This window comes from Delphinapterus leucas, chromosome 9 (genome assembly GCF_059928025.1).
Source record: "Delphinapterus leucas isolate spDelLeu-1000000601 "Yukka" chromosome 9, BTC_Dleu_Yukka2, whole genome shotgun sequence".
In the NCBI taxonomy this organism is placed as follows: domain Eukaryota; kingdom Metazoa; phylum Chordata; class Mammalia; order Artiodactyla; family Monodontidae; genus Delphinapterus; species Delphinapterus leucas.
The window spans coordinates 5182053-5197242 of record NC_143137.1 but is presented as its reverse complement, the minus strand read 5'-3'; the positions used below and the strand labels follow the sequence as shown (position 1 = coordinate 5197242).

The window sequence follows — 15190 nt, the reverse complement described above, 5'->3', positions numbered from 1 at the left end:
AGCTGAGTGATGTGAGCTCTCAAAGCCTCCCAAGGCTTTACCCCTACACTACAACTAATGCCAGCTTATGTGTGAGGAAACACATGTCCTCAGCACGGAGGACAAACTGGGCCTGTCCAGCTACTGCCACAACAATTCTGCCTTAAGCGTGACTAGAAAGTAAATGAATTTCATCATTTGTAAAACGGGAATAATAATTGTGCCTGCCGTACCTCAGGGCAAGCGCTGAGCACAGTGTAACCCCTAGAATGTGGTTAAGAAGGCATCACCCCTAGTAATCCAGGGCCTCCGCCCCTTGCTGCCCTCCCAGATGGATATGAGAACACGTGACATAGTCCAAACATTTATACATATACTAATTGATCTCATCCCTTTTTCTATCATGACACCCAATATAAATATTTTTTTACATATAATCACTAGTATTAGGACCTAACTTCACTCCACCGAGTACCAACTATGTGGTATTGAGATAGAAAGGCATAGGGACAGAAAGGTGCTCAGGACGCCATCTACACCCTTCAAGGAGCCGTCTATGCTCAGTGGTACTAGAGAAACTGCTATGTAAGCACACGGGCATCCACTTATTTGAGACTGGCTGAGCTGAGTAAGGTATCTGGGGAAGACGATTCCAGAACTGAGCCTTAAAAGATACAGATATTGGCCAGATGTAAAAAAAAACAAAGAAGGGCAGAAACAGCAGCATATGGCCATATATGGAAGGGTAAAATCAGAAAGACACTCAGGGACTGCAAGTAGCCTGGTATTCCTAGGGGCAGAGGATGCAATGGACAAAGTAGCTAGAGATCAGGCCTATTTGCTGATGACAAATATGACTGAAAAAGTTACCACCACCAAAATTTACAAAAATTACATGACTCTATGGGGTTACCATTCAACCTCTACTGAATCAGACAAATAAGAGAAAACAAAGAGTAAGCCAATACTTGCTAAACAAATGGCTTCACTAACAATCTTAAAATTGCAAATTTGGACAACTAAATATAGCACTCCACCTCATTCAATTGAAAAATTTAAAATCTAATTTGAGAAGAACTATAGGGAAAGCTTTATGAACACAATAGCCAAGGCAGTGTAGCATTTGAAAGATAAAACAAGTTAACCAATTCCTACAACCTAGAAAACTCCAGTTTGGGAAATATGTCAAGGAAGTTCACTGAAATGCAGGAGATCAAATCTTGTAAAGGTATATTTACAACAAAGTTCTTCATCAAATGAAAAAACAAAAGCAAATCCAATGTTCTATAACTTAAAAAGGGGACTTCCCTGGCGGCACAGTGGTTGAGAATCCACCTGCCAATGCAGGGGACACGGGTTCGATCCCTGGTCCTAGAAGATCCCACGTGCTGCAGAGCAACTAAGCCCGCGCGCCACAACTACTGAACCCGCATGCCACAACTATTGAAGCCTGTGCGCCTAGAGCCCGTGCTCCGCAACAGGAGAGGCCCGCGCACTGCAACGAAGAGTGGCCCCCGCTCGCTGCAACTAGAGAAAGCCCGCGTGCAGCGGCGAAGACCCAACGCAGCCGAAAAAAAAGAGTCTAACACTTAAAAACTTAAAAAGGGCAAAATATCGATACACGGAAAACCACAAAGATAAAATAGCATCTACCTGTAAAACTGTGTTTCTATAAAGTATTAATACTTTGCAACAGAACAGATTCCCAATATGGGTTATTCCTGAGAGTCCCCGAGGGTATTAACAGGGTGCGTGAGCTATTTTCTATATTTCAAAGAGGTTAATGGAAACTGCACTCTATTTGCAATTAGGACATGTAGATATTTACTTCTTTGTTTTAGTTAGATCAACTCAATGTGGTGATAATCAGCTGACAGGAATATGTTATGTATGAAACGCATGTCCCTACAGCTCTCTGATTTTTGAAAGATACAGTAAACAAATTATTACTTGATATAGTTCATAGGTATAAACCAAAACATGAGGTCTGCGGTTTTTTACTCCAGAGTAAAAAGGTTATAAAAGACAGCGTTGAAATCAATACAGCAGTTGGCACTAATCTGTTGTAACCATAATTTAAAATAAAAGGGGAAAAAAGCAAGTTGTTCTCCTGAGCCACACTTACCACGTCGGCTGGGTTCTGCCTCTCAACCAGTTTGTTATCCTTCGTACCGTCGTCTTCTGAACAAAAACTCCCTTCCGGTTTTTGATTTAAAAGGGAAGATGCCTTTTTATTTTTCAGCAGGTGCTTCAGAAGCTCATTGCCTGAATCTCCTTTGGCAGCAGGAGCGCCGGCAGGTCGGGGAGGACTCTGCCCCGGGCAGGCAGCGCCGGCCACAGCCCTTTCTTTGGCCCGATCCCCAGGGCGCTCCTCCAGTTCAGGCCCATCTGGGCCAGGGCGCTGCTCCGGCTCAGTTGACTCCAGTTTCATCCCCCCAGTGGGGGCAGGCGCATCGATGGGGCGCTTATCCACCTCTGAACTCGCACAGGTCTGTTGACCTGGGGTCCCTCGTGCGAAGTCACCGCTGGGCAGTTCGTTCTCTGGCTCTGTGCGCAGCGGGCCCGCTGCCGGGTCAGGAGGTGATAGGCCGCCCGGTTCCGCCGCCTCAGGTTCTCCTTGCTGAGGGAGCTCGCCGGGTGTGTTCACTGCGGGAGCAGAGGCAGCTTCCGAGACACCCGGGGTTGGTGGAGCAGTTACATCCGAATGGGGAGTAGAAGGTGCCTTGGTAGATTCCGCATCGTCGTCTTTCTTCTTCTTTCTTGTTCTCTTCTTTTTCCCTTTCTCTTCCGGGATTATGTCAGAATACAGCTGAATGAGAGACGGGGCTGATCCTGGGTAACTCTGTCCACGGCTTACAGCCGGGTCTTGGCCACAGGGAAGACTGCTATTAGCCACTGGAGGTGCCGCAGGTAAAGCGGGTGTAAAAGGAGGCCTCACCGGGGACTGCTGGAAGCTGGCCCCAGGAACACCTCCATGTACCGGCTTCACAGAATGGAAATTTGGGCTTCCACCAGGAATTGACGGTGAGTCAGGAACAAACGAGGGAGGTCCCATGTGCCTTCGCTCACTGGTTTGCATGAAATTTGGGGTGGGCGGTGAATTAATAGACCCTTGCTGTAGGTTCTGCTGCTGTAAAACTGGCCCCGCTTGCTGCTGCTGCTGCGGAGGCTGCGGAAGGGGTCTTGGAGGTTGCGTAAAATCACAAGGCAGGTCAGAAGTGTAGAATGGAATCTGGGACACAGGTGTCCTGCTGCTTAGTTCTGAGCCCATCATGCCGTGCTGCTCCATTTCCACCCTCTGCTGCAAAGCTCTCTGTCTATCTACTTCTTGCATGAGCTGGATTCGTTGTCTCTCCTGCTGTTCTCGTAAACGTTCCTTACGTTCCCGCTCTTGAAAACTTTCACTAAAGGGGTTATTGTCATCGAATTCCACCCGTGGTGGCGGTCCACTCTGTGGATTTGCATTTGACACTGCCCCTGGGGCTGGGGGGCAAGTTTTTATTGGTAACTGGGCCACTGGAGGCTGAATCCTAGGAGGGTTGAGGGCGGGGCGGGAAGGAGCACCAGGAGGCTGCCACCCAGGGAAACTGGGCAAACTGGGCGTTCCCGCAGGGCTCGTGTGGCCGGGCATGACCGCGGTGTGCTGCTGGTGCTGTAGCTGCAGTGGCGCCATGGGGAAGCTGGGCTGGCTCATGGGGGGCGGGGCGGCACCTGGCACCAGGGGCAGCGGGGGCTGGACACCTGGCATCACGGTGGGCGGGGCCATGGCGCACTGCTGCTGCTGCTGCTGCTTGATCCGGTAATCTTCAATCAACTCGGCATGCTCTTTCTGTTGTTTACGAATCTGGAAGAGCAAAATTAAATCTTACTCGTTTATATGTGCTACGGGTATCAAATAAAAACACTGGCTGATGATTATGGTGGAGGTTATAGAGAACGCAGTTAGATCAGGCAAAGGCAAAAATATCTTGCTTAGGCAATGGCAAAAATCACCAAGGGAAAAAAAAAAAGGAAGGACTGATCAACTAAAACTGCCAAGCTTTTCAATAATAGCATGTTTCTAAATATGAAATACCAAAAACAAATTTGAAAAACATTTTTCTGAAATAAATATTTAAGAAGATCTTTCTCTGAGTCATAAACTAAACTACATATAAAAATAAAACAATAAACAAAGGCTACACAGGAATCAGCTAATTGTTAACTTCTTCAGAAGTTACATTAATATATAAGGTTAGACTAACTGTGAGATTTAACTCAAACTTTAACCATTTAGGCGTGTTAAGATTTCATTTCTTAAGTATACAAAAGTGTACAACATGTTAAGACAAGATGAATTACCTGTACATATACCACACCCTCCCCTCCAGGTTAAAAAGACTAGATTGGTAATAAAACTCCTTGAATTTAATGGGTAACATATTCAAATTATAATTTCTGAAATATGTAAAAGCTCTGAGGTAATGTTTTGAACAGTTCCTAAGAGGCTCCTAATATAACGACTGACTTGTGTCAGTTAATTAATCCCCAAAAGCCTTTGTACCCCCATGGGCAGATGCTACAGACCAATCTCAATGAAGATACAACCTGTGTCCTAAGGACACACCACCTCACTTAGGGAGCTGGGAGAAAGGGGTGCAAGATGATGTACATACCCTCCAAAATCACTCAATTTTTGTGTACTGTACTAGTACACTGAGCCAGTTCTGATAGGTTTTCAACTTATTTTCAACAGTTTCCCAGGCAGACTAGCATATTCTCTGCACATAATGGTTCTGGTCTCTTTTCCTGTAGCTGTGGCAACTCCTACTTCTTTTCTTCTCTTTCCTGACTGGCTTACTAGCTAGAACTGAGGAATTACCATCGGACTGGCGAATGAGCATGAACATACATAAAGCACCAGAACACTAACTGGGATACAGAATGTGGTGATCCATGCCTTTGACGTGACATTTTAAAATTCTCTTAAAAACATTGTCATGAATTGCTTATCTTAACAAGATAACACTGGACTGCGGGCAACTATGTTGTAGAGATGATGTGTCCTATTTTCCAAGTATAGTATTACCTTCTAAATAGGATTTGATCCATGGATATGCAAAAAAGCTAGGCCCTCGTCATAAAAAATTTATATAAAAATACCAGAAGGCAATAAAAAGGCTAAAAATAAGTTATAAAGAAATCCTTTAAAGCATTTTTACTTGAAATAAACACGGCCCCAGAAAGTAATTTTAAAGAGAAAGGAAACCTCTCATTCCGGAACAGTCCTGGTTTTAAACAATGGAAATCATACTGTAGTCAGCCTGTGTTGGGGCATTACTGTGGTAGCTGTAGCTTGGAGACAAAACGCCACAGTTGAAATCTCTACTCCAATGATCAGTTATGTCACCTACCTCCACAATGACTCAGCAGATTCCTCATGTGTAACATGGTGATAATACTACCTTGTTCACAAGGTTATAGAGAACGTCAGGTAAGACAGGGCATGTAACTGTGTTCACTACACAGAAAGCACTTCTGTGATTTTTACTGATTCAATCCGCTCTGAATTCCTCCCTTTCCACTATTAACATTGGGAGTAAGATTTAAATTGACAATCAAAAGCAAGATTGACCTTTTTTGGTGTACAATTCTATGAACTTTAACATGGGTAGAGATTAGTGTGGCCATCACCACAGTCAAGATACTGAAGGACAGTCCAGGGGTTCCCAGTTTTTGGTGAGTGTGTTAAGAGATGCAGTCAATATTTGTGTACAGGTTTGTGTGTGAACCTAAGTTTTTAATTCATTGAGTACCTAGGAGTGGCCACTTAACACATTTTGAACACTAAATAAAAATTTAAAATTTTACTTCTTCTTGAGTATAACTGATATTTCAGTATGTGCATTTTCAGAAACATCAGGCTCATAATGGAAAGTAACAGCAAAATGATCTCATTTTTCAGGAATAAGTCCTTTACATAAGATACACCAATGTACTTTAAGACCAAAATGATATTGAGAAGGAATACTAATAAAAACATACTATGGGGAAAAAAATACAAGAAAAACCCCACCAGAATGATTCAAATGCTCTATCTGAAATTCCATTAGAAACTAAGGAACCAAAGGACATGGCAAAGCAAAGGTCAACTCCAAGTAGAAAGCCTAGGATCTCCCCATGAGCTGTCCTCAGGAAAGCTAAGACTCTGCACAGTGATTTCTCAGAACAGGGAAAGTAACTGAATTTCCCCAGCTGTAATAGCTGTACCAGTATGAAAACAGTTCTTCTAGGTCAGGATTATGAGAACTTATCTCATCAGTGGTGCTTACTCACAGTACGTGCTGTGTGACCACGACTCTGGGGCAAGGACAGGGGTTATTTCTTCAGTTAGTAAGAGGTCTCAGAGCTGTCACTTTGACAGTGCACTTATGTGTGCCATTTAACACCAATCGAAATCCTTTACAATTAATCAATGACAGACCAAAACATTCTATGCATTAACAGCTGCTTCTATTTTGCAAACCTATTTGTTACCTGTTCTAGCTGCTTCTGAACCATGCTTTGCTGTTCAGTGACGTGCTTGAGCTGCTCTGCATCCTCTTCTGGAAACTCACGCCCAGCTTTCTTGGCGGTACGTTGTTTAGCTGAAAGGGCCTTTTTGGATTTCCTGTGTGCACCGATTTGTTCTTCAAGATATTTCTGCTGCATCTGAAGAAGCTGTTGGGTCTCCTGAAGCCATTCTTCATACTGTTTACGTTGTGAATCATCTGAGGAAAAAAATTAAAATTCACCTGTGTTAATTTTCTAAAGAGTCCAATATAAGTTACACAAATCCATTTTGTAAGGAAACATTTTCATCATGACCTTGTAATAGATATTTTGAAAACATAATAGTAAATAACTATATAAAGTATAAGATTTTAGAAAAATATTTAAGAAAACCAAAGAATGCATGTTTTAGGACACAGGCTAATATAAATATTATAAACCCAATCTTTGAAAAGCAAAAGACTTATCTAATGGAACACTATTTATCTACTAAACTATCAAATTCTCTAACCCATAAGCCAAACTATATATTGAACTATATTTGTAATTTGATTAATTCAACTTTACAGATTTTGAAGAGACAAAGTAAGGCATAACCTATTAAGGTCCAGAGCATGGATTAGGTATCATTTCCCATGCTAATTTCCCTAAGTTTATGGGTTTCCCCTATTTCTAAACGGTGAAAGTATGTCCTAAACTATGAGGGAGGGAACCTAGAAAGCTTTAGAAAGGACCAAAATGAAGTCTGTTTTATAGAGGAAATCCGTAAGTTAAAAACACTGGTAATTTTTATGAATTTCGTCATTTATATGTCTATAATTAAGCCATTAATCAAGTAAAATCTTCTCTACTTGTATGACTGTCATTAATATCTCCCCAAATAGTTGTATCTCTTCATCTTGTAGCAATATTCCTTCTTAATTCTTTAAGGGCACTTTACTTCACTGATGCCAAGTTCAAAAAAAAAAAAAAGTCACCTTATGGTTGTGAAATTCAGAATATACCTTTTTGACTCACTTTAAGACAAAGAAATAAATAAATACAATTCCAAGAAGGACATTAGCTGAAAAATTACATCAATGATAACAGAATATTGTCATACAATAAGAATCCAACCAAAGCCAATGGGCACAATAAAGCCAGAAAAAGCCAGTTGGTTACAGTTGTTTACTTGTTTTTAATGCGAATATGTATGCAAATTATAATAATTAGTGCAGGGGTAATTTCAAAAGGTCAGACTTTGGGTTTGTTCTTAAACCCAGAAGTTCCAGTACATGTATGAACTTGAAATCTAGTCTACCAAATTTGAAGGGCATTTTTCAGAACAGGCTTTTTCACAAGATTTCAGAAGTTCTGCTTCTGGTAGAATGAGACCTACCGCAAGGAAAGCCTTTCTGGTTTCTGGAACCAGGAGAGCAGAGGTGAGCAAAATGAAAAATAATGGTGAAAAAAAAGTTAGCTAAACAGTCTGAAGATTTCAGAAAGGTTCAGTTTGGGGAGAACTTTAAATGCTATCCTGAACCACCTTGGGACCCCTGAAAGTAACTAGAAAGGATCAATGGCATCCTGCATCCCTGACTTCACACCATGCTGCTAACCCAGCTTATCTTTCCCTTTGTTGTTCCCATTTAGTGTCCTTGTCACTTAGGCAGACAGTCATTAGAAAAGAAGTGGTTTAATTCTACAGATTGTAAAGTGCCCAATCTATATACAAAAAATAGCAGCAACACTGAAGAGAACGGGGAAGATGATCTTTCTGTATTAAAATATTTATCTCTAACCATAATTATTCATGCACGGAAAAAAAGGAATGAAATACATGCCTTGAGGAAAAGATGCCGAATAGGGCAGTGATGTTTAATAAAAGATGAGGGCACTTCGACTTAAAATAACATACCTAAACTAACTCCAAGATTTTAAAAGAACACAAATATAGTGCAAACAAGCAATCCCCAGAGAACAGGTAACTAATTAGATTTATACTTACTGACAAAGCCTGGACCAAAATTTGGAGGATTAGGCCTAGAAATCTGATGTGTTATACTGCCATCCTAAAATAAGTAAAATTTACAAATAGGTTTATTCCACATTTCAGTTCAAGGGGAAAAAAAACTTTTAAAAAATGAAATAGAAAAAAAGAAATGGAAAGGGAAAAGAACTTTAATTTCTTATGACATCTTTAAAACTTTCATTCTTATAAAAAGTAGAATGAATTTTATGGTGACAACCTAATTTCTGAGCATTTTAAACTATCTCTGAACTGCTATATTTGCTAGATTTCAGTTGAAAAACAAATATGTTTGAAGGGGTTATTCATCAGAAATATAATAGTAGGGCAAATCAAATAGTGTTAGTATTATACTTAGCTAAAGATCCATGTAAAACCCCACTTTTTGATGAAATCTACCTGGTTTCTTCTGCAACTAAGACTGAAACATGGGTTCCAGATTTACTAAATTCCACTCCACAACACAAAGTTATTTATGAACAAAAACCAACATCTCTGACACAAATAACAAAACAAATATATACTAATTAAAAATGTTACTCTTATTTTCTCATTAAATGTCTTATATCTTCCAGGGAGACCAAATAGTTATCATCTCACAATTCCCTGGCAACAGCCTGATAAACAGAATTAACTTTGAAAAAGCCTTTACTGAGTTGTCACAAATTCTGTTAGGTATGAGCTGTATATAAGGTAATGACTAAAAATGATACCAGCACCCAGAATACACTACATGTAAACCATATAATACTGCAAAGCAGGTGGTGTAACATTTAACAGATCAGGAAACAGAAGTTAAAAAATTTGCCCAAAGTTGCACAATAAACTCAATAGTGGAACTCAGATTATTTTAAAACTCAGCTATGAAGCCTATGCTTTTCCATTGTGTCAGATGGTCTCTCTTTTTTAATCAAAAGAATATAATTATCAGCATAATAAACCTGAAGCGTTAACTGGCAGGGCGAAAAAAAAAGCGCCAGAAAGACATAAAGAAAATAGGCAGCTTCTCTCTCTCTTCCCCCCACCCTGGCAGATACTTGAGAAAAAAAAAGAAGAAAACACAATATGAAATGAGCAGTTCTACTTTCCTGGATATTGCTTGACACTAAATATTTAAATATTTACACTTTTTAAAGCTGATTATTGTGAACAGTAAATATTTCAAAAACTAAATTATTCCAAGGAATAAACTGTAGAACATGACTATCTGTATCTAAATAAAATGATTATAATCATTATTTTCTACATTTTATAGCAGTTTTAAATTTAAATGTAGTGAATGAATTCTAAAATGCAGGACATGAAAATATCTCTGTGGGGTTGAAAGTAAATAAAAGCAAACCCCCAAACCCTAAGCATTTGGCTTCCCTCCAAGTGACCTTCTACCCTTAAAAATGTAGATCCTTTTCAGAAATTGTCAATTTTTAAACTTTGCCTTTCCCTTAAAAAATAATAAAATGTCTTTATTTCTGCTGAGCTGATAATATTGGTACATCCTGGCAGTGTTCTAGGACTTCTACTATTTTTTGGAAGAGGCCTCACCATAAAGAATAGCGAGAGACACAGGAAAACGTGCATTCTTAAGTGACTAGTTACAAGCAGCAGTACCTGAGTAACTGCCTGTGGAAGGAGCGTCTGGCCATCACCAGTCTGTGTTCCAGTCACCGACTGGCCCATAAAGGGGAACCTGTGAAAAGGAAGTACTAAGCATCAAATGAGAAGCATCTGGAACTAACATTATTTTTAAGTGCTTAACAATTTTCTCTTCCAGGGAAGAAAGAGTAATGGCAGTGTCTTCCTCATCCAGAACATTTACTAAAGCCCTGTTTTTTTTGTGTCCCAACCTCACTACACAATTCTGTGAAGTGTGGATTCTTACTACCCTCATTTTAGTTTTGATGAAAAGGAAGATTCAGAGAGATTAAGTAACTTTCCCCACAGTGATGAGTGGGGCAGCGATGTCAATGAGGCTGTTCCAGAGGTTCCACGCTGTTATATGTCTCATTATACCTTAAAATTAACTCAAGCCTTTTAGATGAAAAATATAATGAAGACAATTTTCTTAGAATTTATGTACTAAAACTATTTATTCCAATCTTTATTTAAAAATAGTTGGGGGCTTCCCTGGTGGCGCAGTGGTTGAGAGTCTGCCTGCCGATGCAGGGGACACGGGTTCATGCCCCGGTCCGGGAAGATTCCACATGCCGCGGAGCGGCTGGGCCCGTGAGCCATGGCCACTAAGCCCGCGCGTCCGGAGCCTGTGCTCCGCAACGGGAGAGGCCACAACAGTGAGAGGCCCGCAAAAAAAAAAAAAAAAAAAAGTTGGTAGCTTACAAAAACTTTTTGCATCCTAAAACAAAAGATGTATCTTAATTAAGAAGTTTCATACATTTTTTAAACATCTTTATTGGAGTATAATTGCTTTACAATGGTGTGTTAGTTTCTGCTTTATAACAAAGTGAATCAGTTATACATATACACATGTTCCCATATCTCTTCCCTCTTGCATCTCCCTCCCTCTCACCCTCCCTATGCCACCCCTCTAGGTGGTCACAAAGCACCGGGCTGATGTCCCTGTGCTATGAGGCTGCTTCCCCCTAGCTATCTATTTTATGTTTGGTAGTGTATATATGTCCATGCCACTCTCTTGCTTTGTCACAGCTTACCCTTCCCCCTCCCCATATGCTCAAGTCCATTCTCTAGTAGGTCTGTGTCTTTATTCCCGTCTTACCCCTAGGTTCTTCATGACCTTTTATTTTTTTCCTTAGATTCCATATATAATATGTGTTAGCACACGGTATTTGTTTTTCTCTGACTGACTTCACTCTGTATGACAGACTCTAGGTCCATCCACCTCACTACAAATAACTCAATTTCATTTCTTTTTATGGCTGAATACTATTCCATTGTATATATGTGCCACATCTTCTTTATCCATTCATCTCTTGATGGACACTTAGGTTGCTTCCATGTCCAGGCTATTGTAAATAGAGCTGCAGTGAACATTTTGGTACATGACTCTTTTTGAATTATGGTTTTCTCAGGGTATATGCCCAGTAGTGGGATTGCTGGGTCGTATGGTAGTTCTATTTTTAGTTTTTTAAGGAACCTCCATACTGTTCTCCATAGTGGCTGTATCAATTTACATTCCCACCAACAGTGCAAGAGTGTTCCCTTTTCTCCACTCCCTCTCCAGCATTTATTGATTCTAGGTTTTTTGATGATGGCCATTCTGACTTCATACATTTTTTTAAATGGATGGCTAGTGGGAAGCTGCTGCACAGCACAGGGAGATCAGCTCGGTGCTTTGTGACCACCTAGAGGGCTGGGATAGGGAGGGTGGGAGGGAGGCTCAAGAGGGAGGGCATATGGGGATATATGTATGCATATGGCTGATTCACTTTGTTGTACAGCAGAAACTAATACAACACTGTAAATAAAGCATTTATACTCCAATAAAGATGTGAAAAAAATAAATTAATTAAAAAGAAAAAAGTTTCATACATTTTTATATCTAAATGTTAAAGCAAACCAAAACCTGGTCACTGACCAAGAGAAAGTCTATATGGTTCAAAATAACTGGCAAAACGTTACTTACTCTAATTAAACACTTCACAGAAACATTACTGCTTTGATGAAAACACTGCCCGTAGAATTACCAAATGCATCAACATAACAAGATTATATTTTGCAAATTATTTATCAAACACTGTACCTTAATATCTGAGTACTATCATAATTTGGAACATATGCTTTTTAATTTTTTTACTCAGCTTTTTGATTCATCTGTTACCCCCTGGCTCCACTACAGCCCTGGTGTGGAATAATCTCATAATCCCAAAAGCACTCACTGGCTATCACCCTCAGTCAACTTTTGACACCACTTGAAGGAAGGACCATCACCTCTACTTCTTCAAAGTGCTCAGCAGAAGGGCTAACAACACACCTGATGACTAACAGATCAGTGTACCTGAGTGATATACACATGATGCTGAAGGAGCAGGGGTTCTGATTCTCAGGTCCATATTTTAAAGTACGTACAGAATTAAACTTAGCATTTCCTTCTATTTTGACTATGCTCAGCAAACTACAATATTATCAGCAGTACTGTGACTTTGCACCAATAGAACTCGCATTATTTTCATAGCAAAACTTGTTGCACATACCTAATAGGTCATTTAAGTTCATCACTATTTTGAAATTATGGTAGTTATTAGACTTACTGCCAAATTTATTAATGCATTAGAGAAGCACCATATGCTGTAACTTTTATATTTAAGTTAACTATATTTCAAATATAATTGATTTCCTCTGTAAAACCAATGTTTTTGGTTTTGCATTAAAATATTGAGGAGTTCAGGCTTCAGTGAGATGTCAAAAAAGTTCAAGACATAAAAAAGTTAAGAAGCCCTGTGACACAGAAATAGTGTTAATAGACATTGTGCAATAATGAAAATCAGGACTTCCCTGGTGGTGCAGTGGTTGAGAATCCACCTGCCAGTGCACGGGACACAGGTTCAAGCCCTGGTCCAGGAAGATCTCACATGCCGCGGAGCAACTAAGCCTGTGTGCCACAACTACTGAGTCTGCACTCTAGAGCCCACAAGCCACAACTACTGAAGCCCGCACGCCTAGAGCCTGTGCTCTGCAACAAGAGAAGCCACCGCAATGAGAAGCCCGTGCACTGCAACCAAGAGTAGCCCCCGCTCGCCACAACTAGAGAAAGCCCGTGTGCAGCAACGAAGACCCAATGTAGCCAAAACTAAATAATTTTTTTTAAAAAACTGAGGAGCCTTCTAGAATAAGCTCTCACTGCCAAGAATGGTCAATTTGAACATTGCTAAGGTTAACAGCTGCAACAGACTAAGAAACACATCAAATGTATTTTAAAAAAATAATAAAATAATGAAAATCATTAGAAACTACAATCTCTTCTTTGATCTCAACAATGCTTCTTGGAATTCCCTGGTGGTGCAGTGGTTAAGAATCCACCTGCCAATGCAGGGGACACGGGTTCCATCCCTGGTCCGGGAAGATCCCACATGCTGCAGAGCAGCTAAGCCCGTGAGCCACAACTACTGAGCCTGCGCTCTAAGGCCCGTGAGCCACAACTATTGAGCCCGCGTGCCTAGAGCCCATGCTCCGCAACAAGAGAAGCCACTGCAATGAGAAGCCTGCGCACCGCAACGAAGAGTAGCCCCCGCTCGTCGCAACTAGAGAAAGCCCGTGCGCAGCAACAAAGACCTGACGCAGACATAAACAAATTAATTTAAAAAACAAAAACAAACAAAAAAAATGCTTCTTAACCATTTCCAAAGTATCTCAACAAAGCACCTTTAAGGATTCCCAATTTATTTGAAAGATCATGTTTATCATAAATTCATGTAGATTTCATATTCAATTCCATAATCATCCACATTCAACAAGATAATTAAGCTAAATTGAGGCTCTATGCCTACTCTATTGAAAGAGGTTCTCAAACAGCAATATGCATAAGAATTGCCCATGGTGCTCACTAAAACTACAGACATACAAGCACCATCTCCAGATATTCTGATTCAGTAGGTTTGTGGTTGAGTAAATGAACCTGCATTTTTTTAAAAAACTACCACATAATTCTGATGATGGTCCATGAGCAAAACTTAAGAAACACTACCTGTGGTTATTTAATACCCCTTAGGGGGTGTAAATACCTAATTTCAGAAATCCAGATACTCAAATAACTCATAATCTTCTCTAATGTATAATTTTCCATTTTTTCTGCTAATAGTGAAAAGGCTTATAAAGTTTCCAAATGCTAACTTTCAAATGTCCTATGATGGAATAAAAAATAGTCCCAGGCTGAAATAAACTACCTTTTGTTCTCAGCACAGAACAGTTTACTTTCTGTTTTCCTGCTTATCCTCTCATCCTCGCCTATTCAGGATGAAGCAACTCTGTCCCATGCAGCTTCTGGGTAGCATTAACTATTCTAAAGGTATGCAAACAGGCATACACTTCAATACTTTGGACTTCCTGCTTAATCAAGTCAATCTTTCAAACCATCCTATGATGTTTTATTATGTTTACCCTGAAACGAATGGAAATTTAACCTTTACATTTGTACAGCATTTTGCATTTGATCATATTCAGCTGACATCACAACCAATTGAAATAGTTTTTGTTCATATTCCTAGAATACAAGTTTTGAGTTACTATACGCTCCTTCTAGTAACCGGTAATAATTGCATGCACTTCTTGATGCACAGTAAGAATGAGAAACATCTTCACCTACCTGTTCATAACCATTGGTGGCATGCCCATATTGTTTTGTGCCATTACTTTATTTATGCCTTTAAGGGCCACCATTTTGGCTTTCATTATAGGATCTGTAATTGCATCAAAATCTAAAGGAGAAATATATTTTAAAGTTACTTATTTCATAGTATTTGGTTCAAGTGACACTAAAAGGTAACATAACTATCACAAACATTATGTAACTTACAGACTCCTATTCCTTATTATTTAATAATCACTCTTATAGGTCCTGTACCAGGTAAGGAAGGAATTATGAGATGGCAAGAACCTCATCCTGAATTTAATCCCATCTAAGTGATCCACACTTTTAATACGTTAGTACTGCAAGAATCGAAACAAGGTGCTTGTCAAATGTAAGAGAGATTATACCAGTAA

At 39.9% G+C, this 15190-nt stretch overlaps 1 protein-coding gene across 27 annotated transcripts in view; it reads right to left on the bottom strand.

Moving 5' to 3' along the window:
* Positions 1-15190, bottom strand: part of KMT2C (lysine methyltransferase 2C) — a 293121-nt gene that overhangs the window by 23239 nt on the left and 254692 nt on the right. For 26 of the 27 annotated variants that reach the window (XR_016394238.1, XR_016394240.1, XR_016394239.1 and 23 more), the window contains 5 exons: positions 14793-14904; positions 10127-10205; positions 8498-8561; positions 6496-6728; positions 2105-3823 (listed from right to left, as the gene is read on the bottom strand). Coding sequence is in view for 24 of the 27 variants with exons in the window: in XM_089917174.1 (XP_089773300.1) it covers positions 2105-3823; positions 6496-6728; positions 8498-8561; positions 10127-10205; positions 14793-14904 (2207 nt within the window). In the remaining 3 variants the exon portion in view is untranslated. The remainder of the gene's footprint in view (positions 1-2104; positions 3824-6495; positions 6729-8497; positions 8562-10126; positions 10206-14792; positions 14905-15190) is intronic. The other variant, XM_089917170.1, reaches the window with a different exon arrangement.